This window comes from Callospermophilus lateralis, chromosome 1 (assembly GCF_048772815.1).
Source record: "Callospermophilus lateralis isolate mCalLat2 chromosome 1, mCalLat2.hap1, whole genome shotgun sequence".
NCBI classification, from domain to species: domain Eukaryota; kingdom Metazoa; phylum Chordata; class Mammalia; order Rodentia; family Sciuridae; genus Callospermophilus; species Callospermophilus lateralis.
Window position 1 is genome coordinate 6814038 of NC_135305.1, and position 18251 is coordinate 6832288.

Below are 18251 nucleotides of genomic sequence, written 5' to 3' on the forward strand. Positions count from 1 at the left end.
GCCCCAGGATTTATTCTAGCATGATCCCTTTGTTTATTTTAACCTCTTTCCCCGACGGTGAGAAACCTGGATCCCATTAACTACCACAGGCTTTCCTGTTTGTTGAACTGCAGTGTGTGATGGTTTCATAAGGGTTTGTGAGGAACCACCTTAGCAACTGGAGAATAGAGTTCGATTCGCACACCCTTTTTGTTTTTAGCCTTACTATCTCCAGTCAAAACATGGCCTTGCAAAGTTACTGAGATCAGCTAAGTAACCTCCCCTGCCCACTGCAGTGTGGTTGTTATTTGTTTATAATACAGTTAAATCAGTCTGTCTCAGTCTGCTTTCCATCTTGGGTGGAAAAAAATCAATACCCTGGTTGATCTTTCAGAAATTCACATAGTCTGAAATTTGAACTTTGTGATGCTCAGGCCTGTGGGTCAGACAGGGCACGCAATCATGATGCAGTACGACATAGAGTTTCCCAAGGATGCCCTGCAGTGGGACATCATTTCTGAGGCCTGACCCCCAACTCCTGAAAACCACTGGTTTGTTTCCATAGTGTTTGCCTTTTCCAGGATGTTGTGTAAATGGGATTATTCAATAACATTGGGAGTCTTATTTCTTTCACTGAGCGGTTTCATCCATATTGTGTGAATCAAGATAACTTTCATTACTGAGTAGCGTTCCATTTTGTGACTATACACCAACTTATTCATTATACCACCTGGCTGAAAGACATCTGAGTCATTTTTAGTTTTTGGTTATGAATGAATTTTCTATAAACATTCACAACAGGTTTTTCTGTCAGGATAAGTTTTCAATTATTTGGATCAACAAACGGGAGTGGATTGTTGGTTCACAGGGAAAGTGTATGTTTAACTTTAAAGGAAACTGCAAAACTACTTCCAAAGTGCCTATACTATTTTGTATTCCCGCTGGCAGTAAATGAGAATTCCACTTACTTTCTCATTTGTGTTTCCATGACGGAAACATAATACTAGAAATAATCCACTTAAAAATAATCATGGTGGGAGCATGTGCACGGGAAACCTGTTGAACCTTACAACCCCTTCACGAGCACACCCCTACTGACCTGAGTTTCTCCCTGAAGTTTGCCCGCTCTGTAAGATTCCACCCCTTAGCCTTGTGATCTGAAAACATGTTCTTTTAGATTTGTTAAGGTTTGATTTATGGCCCAGAATAGGGTCTGGGTTGGCAGATGTCCCACGCGCACTTGAGAACATGTGTCCCACTGCTGTTGGTTGGCCTGTCCTAAAACTCCCGTCGGCTAATAGTTAATAGTGCTGTTCCAGTCATCCTTGCGCTTAGGATTTTCTGCCTACTTGTCTATTCATGACTGACAGGGAAAGGTTGAAACCTCCCTCTGTAATTGTAGATATCCATCTGTCTGACCTCCAGTGTTTCTTGATGTGCTGTTTTGTTAAGGGCCTGAACATTCTGGATTGTTAATCACCTTGGTGGACTGGCATCTTTATCATTAAGTAATATTCCCTTCTATCCTCGAAATAGTCCTTGTTCTGAAGTTTCTTTTTCTAATATTATTATAAGTACCCCAGTTTTCTTTTGGATATTGTTCAATGGTATATAATTTTTAGCATTCTCATATTTTTAACCTATTTATGACTTTATTTTCAAAATGGGTTTTAAAAGTCTTTATATAAATGGGTCTTGACTATTTCTGGCTTTTTACTGATGTATTTGGTCATTCAGATTTAACATAGTTATTGATATGGTTAAATTAAAATCTCCAACTTGTAGCTGTTTTTTATCTACTCTGTTATTTTTTCATTTTTTTGCCTTCTTTTTCATTAATTGAACTGTTTTTAAAACAATTTTTTTAGATATTGATGGACCTTTATTTTATTCATTTATTTATATATGGTACTTAGAATTGAACCCAGTGTCTCACACATGCTAGGCAGGCTCTCTACCACTGAGCTGCAACCCCAGCCCTCTAGTTGAACATTTTTTTTATGATTATATTTTTCTCTCCTCTATTGAGTTATCATTTGTACCTCTTTAAACAATTTTTAACCATTGGTATAGGAATCTAAATTTTTGATTAGTGTATCATTATATAATATTTTACCTACTCACAAGTAGTTTGACTTTTAAATATCATAGTTCTACTTCTCTGCTATTATATATCTATTAATCATAATATATTTGTATGTAAAATATCTTTACATTTTACCATATATTATATCAGTATTCCTTCTACTCTTTGTATTCATATCTATGTATATGTGTATGTATTAATGAATCAACAGAAAGATGAAGAGAAGTCAGACGCAGGTTTAAAACAAAGCAAAACCCCAAGCAATCAGATAAGGAGAACAGTGCTAGGTGAATCCTGGGGGAGCAGAAGCCTTCACTGTGATCCAGAAAAGTCTTTCAGGGTAGCCGGGGAAGGGCCATCTGCACCTTGTATCAGAATAAGACTCTTGTAATGATCTAAGACTTACTTCATATCTTCACAGCACTCATACCATTTTTATTTGATGACTGGCTGTCTCTCTAACCAATTGTGAGTTCTTAAAGGGGAGGGAGTTTACCATATGCAAATTACCCTTGTTCTTCCCCTCCCTTTCCTATTTTTCTCTTCTCCTTTTCCCAGTTCTCTCATCCTCTCTTCTCTTCTCACCTCCTCTTTCCTTAGCCACCTCTTTTCACCCTCCATACCTCCTTTCACCCACCTCTTAAAAACATCAATAGGCCTGTTTTTATTAAGTTTTAGGCTTACAGAAAACTTTGGAAAGTTCAGAGAGTTTCCATACACACCTTACTTCTGCCCCCTCAGTATCTGCTATTAGTAATGTCTCGCATTCGTGGGGTAGATTGTTGCAATTGATGAACTAATATTGACCTATCACTAATCAGAGCCCATAGTTGACATTAGGAGTCACTGTTGGTAATGTACATTCTATGGGTTCTGACATATGTATAGTGACAGTACCCACCATTACAATATCATCCCCAATAATTTCACTGCCCTAAAAATGACTTTTGCTCTATCTGTTCATTTCTCCTTCCCTTCCCAGAACCCTTGGCAATCACTGACTATTTTACTATTTCCATAGCATCACCTTCTCTAGAACGTCATAAACTGGAATCACACAGAACAGAGCCCTTTTGGATTAGTGTCTTTCACTTAGCAATATGTATTTCAATTCCTCTCTGTTTGTCATGATTCATTAGCTCATTTCTTTGTAGCATTGAACATGGTTCCGTTGTGTGGATGGACCACAGCTTTTCTGTTTACCTATTCAAAGACACCTTGGTCTTTCAATTGGTTTTGCAACAATGAATAAAGCTTCTATAAGCATTCATGTATAGATTTTTGTCTGGACATAGTAATATATTTTTTAAATAAGGTATGGAAAAGGAGGGATTTCTAAGAACAACAGAAACACTAAAGAAAACATGTATTAAAATTTCCAGACTGAGGGGGAAAAAACAAAAAACATAACATTTATGAGCAAAACAGCAGGGGGCGGTATTTGCAAAGACATTTTACAATAGTTGACCGTTCTATTTTACTTAGTATATTATGAACTTAAATAGATTTACAAGTCCTTTGACTATTTTGTATTATTTTTTACAGGTATGTCTGTGGTAGAAGAGGGACACAGCAGCAAATCTCTCTGCAAATCTTATAAGTATTATAAGATCATAATATTAAAATCTCAAAAGTCCAAGAAATCTTATAAGTATTTAGACCTGCTAAGGATGACCAGAGTTAGATTTGTGACTCATTATTAGAAACCATATCATGAAGTGCAAAACAATCGTAATCTATAGACTTTTAGATAGGCAGAGTTATTTTCACAGGACAGAGCTTTGACTTTTGAATGCTAGATATTTCACAGATCTTGTAGGAATAATATTTGCTGTTTTTCTCTGTAGCTGTAGGAGAAAAGGATAATTTACTCCTTTGGTTATTTTGCTGACAGTTCTTTCACCAGCAATCCCACAATCCTTTGTTGTAAAACCAGTTGATGGCCAGAATTAGAATTCCACCAATTAACACCGAATGAAAAAGAAGAACTCCAAATAGCCATGGAACTCTGAATAGGAAAAGGAAAGGATGCAGAGAAGGGGTATACATGTGTGTAATGGTATAGATAATTTGTATCTTTAATGCACAGGGCTTTCTCGAATCAACAAGAAAAATATAAATAACTAAATATAAAAAATCAACTAAGCTTATGAAAAGCAGATTAGAAGAAAGGCACTCAATTGACCTAAATGGATGGCCATCCCATCTCAGCCCAGAGAGCATTGAAGGCAAGGACTGAAGGTGGAATCCAGATTCTTTGTTCCACGGTCAATTTGCATTTTCTCCACTGCATGGGAAGTGGCGCATCCAGATCCCTGTTTTCTGGACTTGGGATTATTAGCCTACATTTCAAAAGGTGGGTAAAACTCCACATTTCCCTCCACCATGGAGGCTTAATTACTTAATCACTGTGGTTTTGACACCTTTGAGCGACGTCCCCTTCTTGTATATCAATATTCATAAAATACATGCTAAGAAGGCCTAATGAGTTGGCCTTAGGAATAAAATCATTTATGTGAAGCCTGTCTAGAGCTAATAAATGTCTACCAAAATCATTGTTTTTGTTTTAGCAGAGATCATCTTTGGCCTTCTGTTCCCCTCACCCCACCACCCTGGCAAAAATGAGATATAAGAGCATTTTAAATAGCAAGAAGATAACATCTTCTGCAGGTTAAATGCCTGACTTTCTTTCTGCTCTCAGATGGGTGTGCATCCAGCTCATTCTGTGAAATAGTTATTATCTGAGAAGTTTAAATAACCACCTGATACGGAAGGCCAGGAAGTCCAGCCTGGCTTTCTTTGCAAAATGTGTTTTGTGTGTTATCTGCATTATAACTGCCCTCCTCTCTGAACTGAGCTGGGATCCAAGAGTTAAGTGTATCCCATTTTCCTGCTTATAGTTTTTTTGTGTGTTTGTGAAAAAATTAATCTGAACTCAAACATGCAGGTATCTAACTGGTCAAGCTCTGCCCTAATCCCCTGAGAAAGTCTCCAGAGGTCCCTCAGCTCAGCCCACACACAGAGCTCCCAGCAGACAGTGTACAAAGACAGTGGTATCAGCCACTCTGGTTGGGTGCCTGTCACTTTGCTTAGCACATCATGGATGGGACTGTTTATCTCCCTGGTGCTTGTGGAAATGAAGTCTGCCTGGGCAGGGAACTCCGTTGAGCCTTGTAGTGGGGGTAAACTGAGAGCAGGACATTTGGCAGAGAAATAAGAGGGAGCCGTAGAATGTCTCAAGCTAAATGTCTAACCCTCATGTAGGCTACTTGAAGAGCTGCCTGGGGTCGAAACTTTTCTGCCAACCAGAATTTCATGTAAGAAACAAACTCAGCAGGCCAAGGTGGAAGCATTGCAAGTTTGGGGCCAGCCAGGACAACTCAGAGACACTCTGTCTCAAAATAAAATACTGAGGACTGGGGATGTAGCTCAGTGGGACAGCACTTGCCTAGCATGCACAAAGCCTTGAGTTCAGTACTTAAAAAAAAAAAAAAAAAGGTAATCCTGGGAGAGGCACATTGTCTCCTGGCTTAATTCTGCAGAGAACCTGTTTGGAGAAAAGCATTGCAGAGATGTGGTGGAGAAAGGAAATGAAACTATTATTTAAAAAAAAAAAAAGTGCTGTCTTCCAGTGGTCACACCCATATATCACTTTTTTTTTTTTTTTTTTTTTAACACGATCCTTCTCTCTCTGGTAGTAAGACTTTGTGAGCCAGATTTCATCTCTTACTGCTCTTATGTTTTTATGAATTGACAAGAAAACAATGAGAGAGGCTGCCTAGGAGAGGAAGGGGATTGCTCCAAGAACTCTGCCGGCCTTGCAAGACCCTACCTGCACTTGTCACATCGGCCAGGTAAGGAGCTTGCTTTGATCTCCTTGAGTGCCCATCTCACTTGTTGTGTCCCCTCTCTTTCTCTCCCTTCATCCTACCAGTAACAATACGTGCCAACCTGGACAAGGCACTTGATCTTTCTAAATCTTTTCTTTATTCCAAATAAGGATCAAGAATTATACACGGTTTAAAAAAAAAAGAATTATATAGCCCAGTATCCCAAATAGGTGAAAGCTGCAAATATTACTGAGGTTATGTTTTTCAGAACCTAAAATTTTGAAGGGAGTGATCTCATACAGTGGTGCTATTTTAATACTAATGAACTTACTTCTTGTGCAAAAGCATTTTCATGTGTGCACACGGTGGCTGCTGAGGCCCTATCTAGGTGCACATGTGGGTGAGGGAAGAATTGACCCCTCATCCGACCTGCCCACACATATCTTTTTCAGTCTTTGAAGAACAGGCTGGAAATTTATCTTTTGATTGTAATCTTACTTCTTTCTAATTATTTTTCTTGTTAATGATAAATACATAGAAATAATTTCCATTCTAAAGAGGGAGAAACATTTTAAAAGAGTATGATTCAAGTGACCTGCTCACATGAAGCATTTGCTTTATTTTCTGATAAAAAAATACAATTTGCCAGGCACCATGGTGCATGCCTGTAATCCCAGCACTTCTGGAGGCTGAGGCAGGAGGATTGTGAATTCCCTGCCAGCCCCAGCAAAAGTGAGGTGCTAAGTAACTCAGTGAGACCCTGTCTTTAGATAAAATACAAAATAGGACTGGGCTAGAGTTGTAACTCAGTGGTTGAGTGACCCTGAGTGCAATCCTAGGTACCAAAAATAAATAAATAAAATTGGTAATTAGTTAAAACAACTCTTCAGGATGAAGTTGCAAGCAGCAAGGGCTTTGTTCCTGAGAGTTGCCCTGACTCAGCCCTGCACATGTCTGCACATTGTGTTTCCCTAACCAGGGTGCTGTTTGTCTTCAGGAGACTCCAGTGAGGGAAGTGGGGGAGAGTATTATTATTATTACTTTTGAAAAATGAGAGAAAGATCCAATCCACCAGTTTAAGACCATGTTACCTTTCCCCCTAAAGGCGATCCCCACCATGTCCATCCCCACCAAGGTTCTTCCAGGCCTGGGCACTGGAGAAGCTGCAGGAGGAGCGGATTCCTGAGGGGCCCAGGGATATTCCTCCTCCCAGCTAGCTCAGGGGATTCTATCCCAGACTGGGGTGGGAGCTGTCCTTCAAACTGATCCGACCATCCTCCCAGGGCAAGAAGTGTCTGCTCAGGAGCGGAGTTTAAGAACAACAGTTTCAAATGAATGAATCAAAGGACTGAGGAGCAGATGAGTGAACAGGCTGATGACTGGCCAAGAATGCTGCTGTGGGTGATAGGGATATCCAGGCTGGCAGTGTCCTGGGCATGATTCTCTGTAGGGGACACAGTTGGGGAAGGGTCCAGTGAGGAAATGGTGACAGTCACATTGGCTGGAGGTGTGGCAGTTCCGATCCCAGAAGCAACACTGTGACCGGAGGGGGGCGGAGAAGCCTTAAAAACAAACAAACAAATGAGGAAAGGAGAAAAACTTGGAAGTCTTCACACCTGTTTTTACTTCTCTTTCTGCACAGGCTGGATTCTGGGAGAGCAGTGACAGAAGTTTCTCACCTTTGGAGGAAATGGCCTGCTACCGGTCACTTGACCAAACATGTCATGTGAATTATGTAAGTAGCTCTGCTTGACACCCAGAGGGACCCAGGAGCAGTGGGCACAGGGCTACCCCTCCTTGAGCCTGGGAACCACAGTGAAGAATCTACTGACACTCTTTGGAGTCCTGCTGTCTGCAGTCTGGGAAGTCTTGGTTTCCCCAGTTAGGGGTGGAGAAGAGCCCAAGACCAAGGTCCCTTAGAACTTCCTGAGTTTAGGACTCTCAGCCCCAACCTTCCTCCACCCCCTTTCTGCAGCTCATTCCACATGGTCTTCTCTTTCCTCTGATGCTCTGGAGCCTGCCTGACTGCTCCCCTGGAGACCATCTTCAAGGGGATCCAGGGGCAGCGTGGTGGTGGGGCAGTGTCTTGATTTCCTACCATCAGCATTGCAGATGAGCTGTCACCTATAAAGTACTGTTTTCTTTGCTTGCCCTCCCCCACTGAAGTTGCATCTTCACAATACATTACCCTTTCCTGTCCTCAAAAAGAACCAGCGGAAGCTGAGAATTGTGTTCAGGTTTGCTCTGTCTCTGGGCTTCCAGAGAGATTTAGCTGTGGTTATCCTTCAGCTTCTCCAGGGAAACAGAACCAACAAGATACATGTATTCAGAGATTTAGTTCCAGGAACTGGCTCCTGTGACTGTGGGGGTTGGCAAAGTCTAAGGCTGTAGGTAGGCTGGCAGGCTGGACCCAGGCAGGAACTGGCACTGCAGTCTGGATACAGAGTTCCTTCCCTGGGAAACCTCAGTTTCCCAACTAAGTTTTCTACCCTGTCCTGGAGGCTGAATGTCTCATCTGTACAACACCCTCACAGCAACACCTACATTCATGAATGACTAGATCACCTGTGCAACAGCCTGGGCCAAACTAACACAGAATGACCTTCACGCTCAGTTTCAAAGTCTCCTGGACCGCAGGGGTCAGAAAACACTCCACGCAAAAGCCTGGCACATGCTTGGATGTCAGAGCAGGCCTGAGTCATGTGATCAGACTGTGGCTCCTCAGCTTGGGTAACTCAGACCTGAATTGTGTATCCCAACTGGAAGTTTCCATGGGACTAAGTGAAGAACAGAGAGGCCAAGAGGCAGAAAGTTGCTATCATTTCTCTACTCTCTATCCTCAGAGGAGTTACAAAGAAGTTGCGAGGGAATTGTCTAATAGAAGCTAAATTTTGACATTTAGTATTTAAGTTAAAATGATTCCAAATTGATTTACTAATTTTTGTTTCCTGTCAAGGTGATGGCTGAATAATTTCTTATGTAGAGGGGCTCGATGGAATCTTCTATGGTGTGATCCCATAGAGCTCCAGGAAAACTCATTTATTCCAAAAAGTCTTCCCCCCCACCCCCAATTGACCCATGACAGAGCCTGAGATTCTGCAATTAGGTGCTCATTTTGAGCAATAACTTCTTAAACCTGTTACAAGGAAACACCTGAAAGTTTTGCATCAACAAGGTCCTGAGAGCACTTTGGTAGGTTGTGCAGTGAACCCGAAAACTCATTCTTCCATGCAGCCTGGATGGACCTCCTGAGTGCAGGAGTAGGAGATGGGGGTGGGAGAGGAAGCATCAAGAGAAAGGGTCTGAGGGACCGTGAAGAAGGCCAGGGGGCTTGAGGAGAGACACCTCTGAGGCAGCTGCTGGTCCAAGACTGTGCTGAGGGCAGGAGCACTGATCTGAGCTGATACACCAGCTTTTCCCTCCGATGCTAAACATGCCCCCTATTCCTCCCCCCCAACTTGGACCCCCGCAGTCTCCACTTCTTGGATGGACAACTCCTCCCGGTTTGCCTGGAATTTCCCCAGTTTCAGCACAAGGAGACCTTTGGTGAGGACTCTGCTCAGTCCTGGGCAAATCAGGGAAGCAGTCACCCTCTGTGCTACATCACCATGGAAACAGAAAAGAATTGTTTTTATGAGTTTCTTGAGTGGGGACAACAGCCAGAAAACTTCAGTTTGGGTGGCAGCACTGAGACCCTAAAGGCAGACCAGGACCCCAGACAGCTGCATGCTCAGTAGAAAACGACTGACTGACTTGTTTGGTCTTTTTTTTTTTTTTTTTGGCCACTCTCACTAAAGATGGGCCACAGGAAGAGGACATGCCTGTGCTTGCCTGTTGGGGCCAGCAGGTTTTAGTGTCAGAGCATCTGTTAAATAGTGTGTGACCTCAGCAAGTTTTGATTTTGTTTTTTGCCTCCACGTCCTCATCAATAAAATGTGATGTTTTCTGTCAGATGTGACATCCAACTCCAGCATGAGCCATCCCTGTCTGTTTTCCTCTCTAGGAAAAAGCAGAAGGGCTCTGGAAGGACCGAGAAGGTGCCTCCCCCACAGGTAAGGAGGCAGCAGGTGGAGCTCGGGGTGGAGGTTTTCTCAACAGAGCTGGGGGCGAGCCTCCCCAGGCACAAGACTGTGTTCACCCCAACAGGAGCAAAGAGTTCAATTCCCCAGGGAATTGAACTCTTAGGCTATTAGCTTGCATACTCTCCTTAGCAAGGGCAAGCTTCCCTGCGTCTTGTAAAACAGAGCCCAGGCAGGAGGGGAGGAGCAGAAGTGAAGGATGAATAGCTCAGGGCCTCCGGAGAGAGTCTGGGGGGGCCTCAGGCCTGAGCACAGGGAAGGCCCTGGAAAGGGTGGCAAAATGTAGCAGTTCCCAAAGAGATAATGTCTGGGCCTCCGACCAGCTCGGTTAACTGATTCCACGATTTTTGTGCCAGTCTCCTTTTTTCACGACACGTGGGTGTGAGGTGATGGGAGCAGATGGCCTCCTAATTGGCCTAGGGTGAGCGTTCCTCTGGGTCTTTCCCTTCTGGTTTTCCTCCTCCTCTGGACAAAGTATTTCTTACATATTAACTTTTCGTGATGGCTTCCTCCCAGAAGCACTGCTGCTGAGGATCCTCCTGGTGGGCAGAACAGGCAGCGGGAAGAGCGCCACAGGAAACAGCATCCTCTGCCGGCCAGCCTTTGAGTCCAGGCTGGCCGCCCAGTCGGTGACCAAGGCCTGCCAGGGGGAGAGGGGCACGTGGAATGGGAGGGGCATCCTGGTGGTCGACACGCCCTCCATCTTTGAGGCAAAGGCCCACAAGCAGGAGATGTACAAGGACATCGCAGACTGCTACCTGCTGTCTGCCCCAGGGCCCCACGTGCTGCTCCTGGTCACCCAGCTGGGGCGCTTCACGGCCCAGGACGCGGTGGCAGTGAGGAGGGTGAAGGAGGTGTTTGGGACCCAGGCCATGAGGCACACGATCGTGCTCTTCACCCACCGGGAAGACTTGGGCGACGAGTCCCTGGACCATTACGTGGTCAACACGGACAACCTCGGCCTGCGCCGGCTGCTGGCGGAGTGCGGCCACAGGTACTGCGCCTTCAACAACCGCGCGGCGGGCGAGCAGCAGCGCGCGCAGCTGGCCGAGCTCATGGCGGTGGTGGAGCAGCTGGAGCGCGAGCGCTCCTACCAGGGCGACCACCTCTTCCTCCCCGGGCCGCGGCTGCAGCTGCAGCCAGGCGGGGGCGCCGGCGGCCCGGAAGCCTATGCGCACTACCTGGCCGAGGTGATTGCGCAGGTGGACAGGCAGAAGCAGGCGCTGAGGAAGGAGGAGAGGAACTGCCAGGTCAAGGCGACCCGCAGAGCCGAAAACTGCACTGTTTTTGAAATTTGTGCCATTATTATCTGGTGCAGCTTAATTCTTACTGTTATTGCGCTGATCATATATTATCAGGTCTGATGCTTTGTGTTTTAGGGATTTCAAAATATATCAATTACTGCATCCACTGCTCTAAGTATCCTCCATCAGAAAGAGGCTCGCTCCCCTGGTCTGTGGAGGGCTGCAGGTCTAGGCAGCTCCGTTTCTCCTTCTTTCTTAACAGACTTCCGGTTTGGTTCAGAACCGGGTCCTCAGTTCCAGGGATGTTTTGTCTAAATACAACCCAGGTGGTCGTATGGTGTTTATCCTGCAGGTGGTTGGTATTTATCCTGAAGAATTAAAGTCATCTTATTACAATGACACATGCATACCTATGTTTATTGCAGCACAAGTCACAATAGCAAAACTATGGAAACTGCCTAGGTAGGTATCCATCAATGGATGAGTGGGCAGATAAAATATGGTATATGCACATAAAAGAGTTTTATTCCACCATAAAGAAAAACGAAATGATGGCACTTGTAGGAAAATAGATGTAACTAGAAACCATCTATAACAGGTCAAACTCAGAAGGTCAAGGGTCATTTATTTTCTCTCATATGTGGAAATTAGAGAGGAAAGAGAAAAAAAAAAGGTTAGGGATGGATGTCCTAAAAATCAAGGGGAGATCAGTAGAGAAAAGGGACCTAGAGATAGGAGGAAGGGAAGAAGGGGGAAAATGCTGGGGATTTTAAGGAATAATTTTTGTGTGTGTGTTTCCATATAAATTCCCAAGTAATCTTATTTATAAAAATTTTGCTAGGATTTTGATAAGAATTGTTTACCAAATTTTTATATCAATTTGACAAGAGTCAACACCTTTAACCAGTAGATTCTTTCAGTCTATGAAATATCTCCTTTCTTTCTTTCACCAGTGTTTTGTAGTTTTCATCGTGAGTCCTGTTTTTTAAAAATTTAGGCAAATATTTATTTTTTGAGTGTTGATATATTGTGTGCAATATGAATATGTAACAACAAATCCCCTCAATATGTACAACTATAATATAACAATAAAATGTGGAAAATGTTTTAAAAAAACTATCATCAACTAAATACATAGATATATACACATAGGTACATACAATGCCATTCTCTTTGAAAACGATTGGTTCAGAAATGCTCTTGAGACACCAGGCCAATCAATGAAAAGTGAATAAAAGTCTTGGTAGGTGGAGCAAGAGGTTTTTCCTTCCCAGGGGAGAACCATAGCAAGAACCAGCCTCTCTGCTGGGGATGTGGCTCAAGCGGTGGCGCGCTCGCCTGGCATGCGTGCGGCCCAGGTTCGATCCTCAGCACCACATAAAGAACCAGCCTCTCTTCTTCCTTTTGACCTGGTTGTGGTCCTGGAACTGCAATAGCCATCTTGCTGCTAACTCAGACTTGAAGACAGTGCTTCCAAGTAGAACAGAGAGATGGAATAAAACCCAGACCCTGGGTCCTCCACCCTGGAAGCCTACTCTATCTCTGCTTTTCCAGATATGTTAACCGATACATTTCCTAATAGGGCAAGCTATTTGGGTTTCAGGTCTTTTTTCACCTGCACTTAAAAGCATTTGGACTGATGAAGAGTTCTCCACATTCCTTTTTTATCCTTGAAATCTGTCAGAATTTCCCTGTTCTCTTGCTTCCTTTGAGGAAGTGGCATCCAGAGTAAATGAAAAGGTTTGTTTTTTCTTGTTCTTAGAATTAGGAAATTAGCAAAACACTTCTAGTTGGATTATTTTGACAAATGGGAGCAGAGGAAATACTATTTCTAGGCAGTGCTCCTCTGTGCTTCTTCACCAGTTAGAGGGAAATCTGAGAGAACAGAGCTCACATCTGTCTGCTCCAAGGAATCTGTGTAGCAAACATTCCTGTGGGAGGAAGGGCGAGGGAAAGCCTCACTCCTCCTGTAGATGCCCTGGGTTAATGCTCAGTCTGGTCCCCTGGAAGTTCACAAGGGGCATGTCAGCTGGGGACCAGGCAACACTGCTCAGGGGAAAGTGGTGAGCTGAGTTTTGACTGGGAAGCCTGGGAATGAGCCATCCACACACATGGAGGGGGGCCAACCTCCTGAAGCCCCACTCTCTGATACTTTCTTGGAACCAGACTGCCTTCCCTGGAGGGAGGATGAGACCATCCATTGTCTATTGGACCAAAGCCCTCAGAGGGCTTCAAGGTCAGCATATCCAGATCCAAAGTCTTCACCTTCTTCTCCTCAACCCATTGTTACTCCAAAGGGCACTGCTGCAGATGGAGCTGCATTTCAGGTGTTGCCAAGACAGATCCTGGTTCATCCCCTCGTAAAGGTAAAATTTTTAAGCTGATTCTAAGCCACAAGGCTTGGGTTAAAGAGTAAAAGACCAAGTATTGTTAAATTCCTCTGCTACCCCCGGAACCTGTAATCTCTGTAGCTGTTAGAACAATACCCGAACTGCCCAGTAAACATTCTCACTGGCTCCTCTGGTTGTCTAATAACTTGGGACTCTGTGTAGAATGGCACGTAGACATCGCAGGACCTAAAACCAATCAGTTTAAACGTGCACCCCGCTTGGAAGTGACCAATCACCCCTGTCCAATCTGTTCCCGCCAATGAATGTACTAATCAGGTCTCAGAGTTGTTGTTCAGTTTTCCCGCGCCTCATGATGATTTGTTCTGATGTATGCAAAGCCCCCCACCCTTTCCAAAAAGTGTACTTAAGCTCTGCCTGACCCCTGCTCTGGGCTCTGGGCTGCTCTCCCTTTTTGTGCGAGCCTGCCTGGAGCCTCAGCCCGCTGAACCGGATCCAAATAAACTTCCCACTGCGTGTTGCATGAGGCTGGTCTCTTGTGGTCTCTTTCTCCGACGCTTCGCCTGACCCTTACATTTGGTGCGTTGGCCGGGAACTGTGCATCTCCGGACAGGGAGACCCAACGGACTGCTTCAGGGGTAAGTAAGGCGCCTTTTCTCTCTCTCTCTCTCTCTCTCTCTCTTTCCCCTCCTTCTTCTCCTTTTCTCCTTCTTGTTTTTCTTTCGCGATCGCTCGGGTTTGGTTTCTGGTGGTTCAATGGCGGGCATAAGCTCCCAGAGGGCGTAAGTTCTCAGAGCCTTGGTTTGGGTTTGGCAGCGTGTGGCTGCCAGTGGAAAATGTAAGTTTTCCCTGGCTGTGGTGGACAGACGTGTCTTTGGAGCCACGGGCCACGTTCCCCAGAGGGATGCCTTGGGGGACTGGGGGGGGCACGGAAGAGCCCCCCATCAGGTAGAGGGAGGAGCCCCCGTCAGATGTATTCTGCTGCCAACCCGTCTGGTTTTTGCCGGCAATTCTTTTTGTTGTTCTCAGGTTAAATTCACTGTCTGTCTTTAATTTTTGCTTCTGAACTTGTGTTAAAAGTTTTACTGTGCGTCTGTGATTGCTTCTCATTGTGTCACGTGTGTATTGTCTCTCTGAGCTTTAGAATGGCCCACCCTCGGAGTTGAATGGCTCCCAGGAGGGTCCCTCCATCTCTCTCTAATCCGCAAAGTCAGAGATATTGTCTTTCAGCCAGGGCCGCATGGCCCTCCAGATCATGACTTTTAACCTCTCAGGACCTCTGCAAATCTCCTCCTGCTTGGGTGGGGTCCGCGCAGTCCACCAGGAGGATTCAACCTGCAGTATGGCGGATCTGTCCCCTCCCGTTCCTCCCGGCCCCTCCACCCATCTGTCCTCTGCGCCCCTTCCCGTCTCCCCTCTCTGGAGAGGGGGGTGCTCCTGCGGGCGCAAGGGACGAGCGGGCAGGGTGGGGGTAAGGTCGGCGGGGGACCGCCTCTCCCCACTCCCCCTCCTCTGCCGGCAACCGGCTGCCACTGGGTAGGTTTCCACCACAGCGGGGCGGGCGGGTCGGAGGAGGAGTCAGCAGGAGACTGCCCCCCCCCTCCGTCAGCCAGCGAGCAGGGAAAGCAGCTCGGGGGCACCCGGGCCCTCTCCTTCCCTCCTGGGGGTAAAAGGGACCGGGTCCCAGAACCCCCAAGTGTGGCAGCCCTCCCCGGCTGCAGCGATCACCAAATCCCGGGCCGAAGAAACGAACGGGTCTTCCCGGAGTTAGGTTGCTTGGGAATGCAGCCCAAAGCGGGTGGTAAATTCCATCTAAGGCTGAATACTGAGACTAGGGAAGCAGTGTCTTCTTTTCTTCCCGTAGTCGGCTTGAGCTGGAAATGCCTGCTCGAAACCCTGTCCTCATTATCAAATTAGGCGTTAATTGGCTTTGGAGATGAGAACCAAATTTTCAGTCACAAATTTTGACACTCCCGAGGGGACTTTTAAGGAGTCTCCACTCTGCTTTCTTGGGGAAGCCTAGCACTCGAAACAACTGCAAGCAGAGGATAAACTTTTTGGGAGCCGACTGCTAAAAAGTTAAAAAAATGAGACAAATGCCTGGTGCCTGGGGTCAAACCGAGCCAGAGGAACTAATCCTATGAGTAAAAGGTGGAACTAAGGAATTTCCAGCAGCTGCCAAAGCCATTTTGCTTTGGGAAACTCCTTATTCCTTACCTGCACTTTAAGGATTACTCCACCTCTGTTTACTTCATAAAAGGGGACAATAGATGCAGGAATGTGTTGATATTATAAATTGTTTCTTAGAGATGATCTTGGCTAAATAAGTATAATTGGGCTTAAACAGTTGTTTAGTTTGATTTCAGATAGTTCATGCTAAAAAAAACTTGTTTCAATTTTAAACTGGGTAGCCTGACAAAATTTCACTAGGCATTCCAGTACATTGACTTGGACAAAAATAATAAATTATGATATGGTATCTGTTCCCCTCAACATGTAAGATTCTGAAAAAAATAAGTGTTAGATTAAAACGTTGGTCTGGTTTATTAAAATGACATTAAATAGCAACAGTTTTGGAAATTTTTAAAAGCTTAATTTTAGACATACATGGCAGGGTGTGGTTCTTTTTAAAAATTTTCAGGTAATTTAATATAACTTACTACTACTTTAAAAACTTCAGAACAAAAAAAAATTGGCTTAATGATCCTGAAGGGATCTCTTCTGATAGTAACTTTATATTATTAAATAAGATCCTATTTTCAGTTTTATGTGAACAAGTTTTTCTAGTGTAAAAAGATATAAAAATAGTTTTAAAAATTGCATCTTAAACTTGTATCATAATTTTCAACATCCAAACCTGGAAATTATAACTTATGGTTAAAATGCCTCAGACATAAGGTTTCTGCCCAGAGTTCTGGTTTTCCCAATTCCTTCCAGACCTCAGTCAGGGCTTAAGCTGATATGCAAACAGAAGAAGCTTAAAGCTCAGGCCCAAGGAAAAAAAAAAAGGGGGGGGTGTAAAAGTGTCTTTTTACCTGAACTCAAACTAGACTAAACCAAAAAGTAAATTGTATGGTGTTTACTAATTACTGGCCAGTCATCTTTTTAAGCTCATGATTTTAATCGTACAGGCAAGTTAATGTTTTCTGATCAGTTCTGTTTTTGGTCAGCTGTGGAGTTTTTAGACAACTTGTGTTATGTGTTGTATGTCGGTATGTCTGTATGTGTGTATGTCCATATATCCTGCAGTGATATGATAATTGACAGATGAGGAGCGCTCATAAAAAAATTTTTAAAAATGGATCCAAATATCTTTGATTCACGTGATTCAAACGGTTCAATTTAAATTGGGTAAACAGATAAAATGTTAATGTCTATAAAACAATCTGCTTAAATTAAAAAATTTACAAGTATTGTTTCAAAATGTGAACAGAAGGAGGTTAACAGATGGAAAGAGAGAAACTAAAAGGTTCTAGATATGGATTTAATAAAAAAAATGTGTTTCTAGATAAAAAAGTCTATGTGATTAGGTAATTAAGAGGGTTTAAGTAAGTGATAAAGAAGGTTTGTATAAGTTAGGTATATGTGTAAGTTTTTGAACAAGTAATCTTAAAAAAATTATACAACTATGGTTAAACAACAACCGTTATCTTTCAATACTCCTTTGTACTCTCTTGCTTTGCATAATGAAGTTCCTTCAAACCTAATTGCAGAAAGCTTAGGCACTACCAGCCTCTGATGACCAATGGACCCCCAACATCTTCAAGAGAACAGTTCACTCAGTGCTGAAGCTCACTACAAGGTACGATGGAATACAACGGACATCAGACAGTAGGAGACAACAAGTTCGGAGAACCTCTTAATCCACCATCCTGGGTTTATGAGTCTTTATGTCTTTCTAAACCTCATCATGGCCCTTGGTCTCTTCTCTGTCAGTCCCCCAACATGGAACTTCTGCCAAAAATTGACCTTTGCCTTGATTTTTATCTTCATTCTGTTCCTTTCCCCCTGATCTTCTTCAGGTGCTGGTGACGATATCTGGAAAAACTTGCCAATAGACGGGTTGCCTGCCATCTAATTTTAATGTGTTCATGTCTTCCAGGTACACAAGTCTGTAAGGTAGAAGCTTCAAAAGAACATTATATCAAACTGGTGTCCTAAAGTTGTATGGTAATTTTAGGCTTAAAAAAAACATGTTAGAGATTCAATTATATCATTTGTGTTCTGAAACTGGACTTGGTATCAATAAGATATGTACAGTTCTATGTTACCTTTTTACACTGAGATACAATTTAAGTATATTTTTAAGTTAATGAGGGCCTAATCTGTGTAAAGGTTTTATTGCAAAACACAAAAATACTTTGCTACTTTTCTACAAAAGGTTAGAAACTTTAAGCCTTTCTTTAATTCATGTTTTAGGTGTGATATTATGTTGTGATAGCTAATGTTCATGTAAACTTGAACAACAGTTTATGTAAACTTTATAAAATGATATCTAAAAAAAGCAAAGGTCAGCTTTAGAACTATAGTATTTAAGATTTATAAAGAGCCCTGCCCTACTTGAGATAAGGCTCTATGTCCCATCTGGATGCATGTGAAAGTGAGTATGGAAAAAGTAGGCCAGATTTCAGTACAGGTAAAGTTGTGTCCAGAAGTTGGTTTTTGTCACGACTGCCAGGATCTCA

At 43.6% G+C, this 18251-nt stretch overlaps 1 protein-coding gene across 1 annotated transcript; it reads left to right on the forward strand.

The window, feature by feature from the left end:
* Positions 1–441: 441 nt before the first annotated feature.
* LOC143390942 (GTPase IMAP family member 5-like) lies at positions 442–11338 on the forward strand. Its single transcript, XM_076843433.2, has 4 exons — positions 442–501; positions 7538–7630; positions 9899–9947; positions 10491–11338. Exons 1-4 carry the CDS (start codon positions 442–444, stop codon positions 11336–11338), a joined length of 1050 nt encoding a protein of 349 aa, XP_076699548.2.
* Positions 11339–18251: the final 6913 nt, after the last annotated feature.

Bases quoted from the DNA above. Each gene is read 5' to 3' on its own strand.
- LOC143390942 (XM_076843433.2), top strand. From the start codon at position 442: ATGATGCAGTACGACATAGAGTTTCCCAAGGATGCCCTGCAGTGGGAC. The intron at 7,631-9,898 runs GTAAGTAGCTCT...TTTCCTCTCTAG, and splicing joins AAACATGTCATGTGAATTAT to GAAAAAGCAGAAGGGCTCTG. The intron at 9,948-10,490 runs GTAAGGAGGCAG...GCTTCCTCCCAG, and splicing joins AGAAGGTGCCTCCCCCACAG to AAGCACTGCTGCTGAGGATC.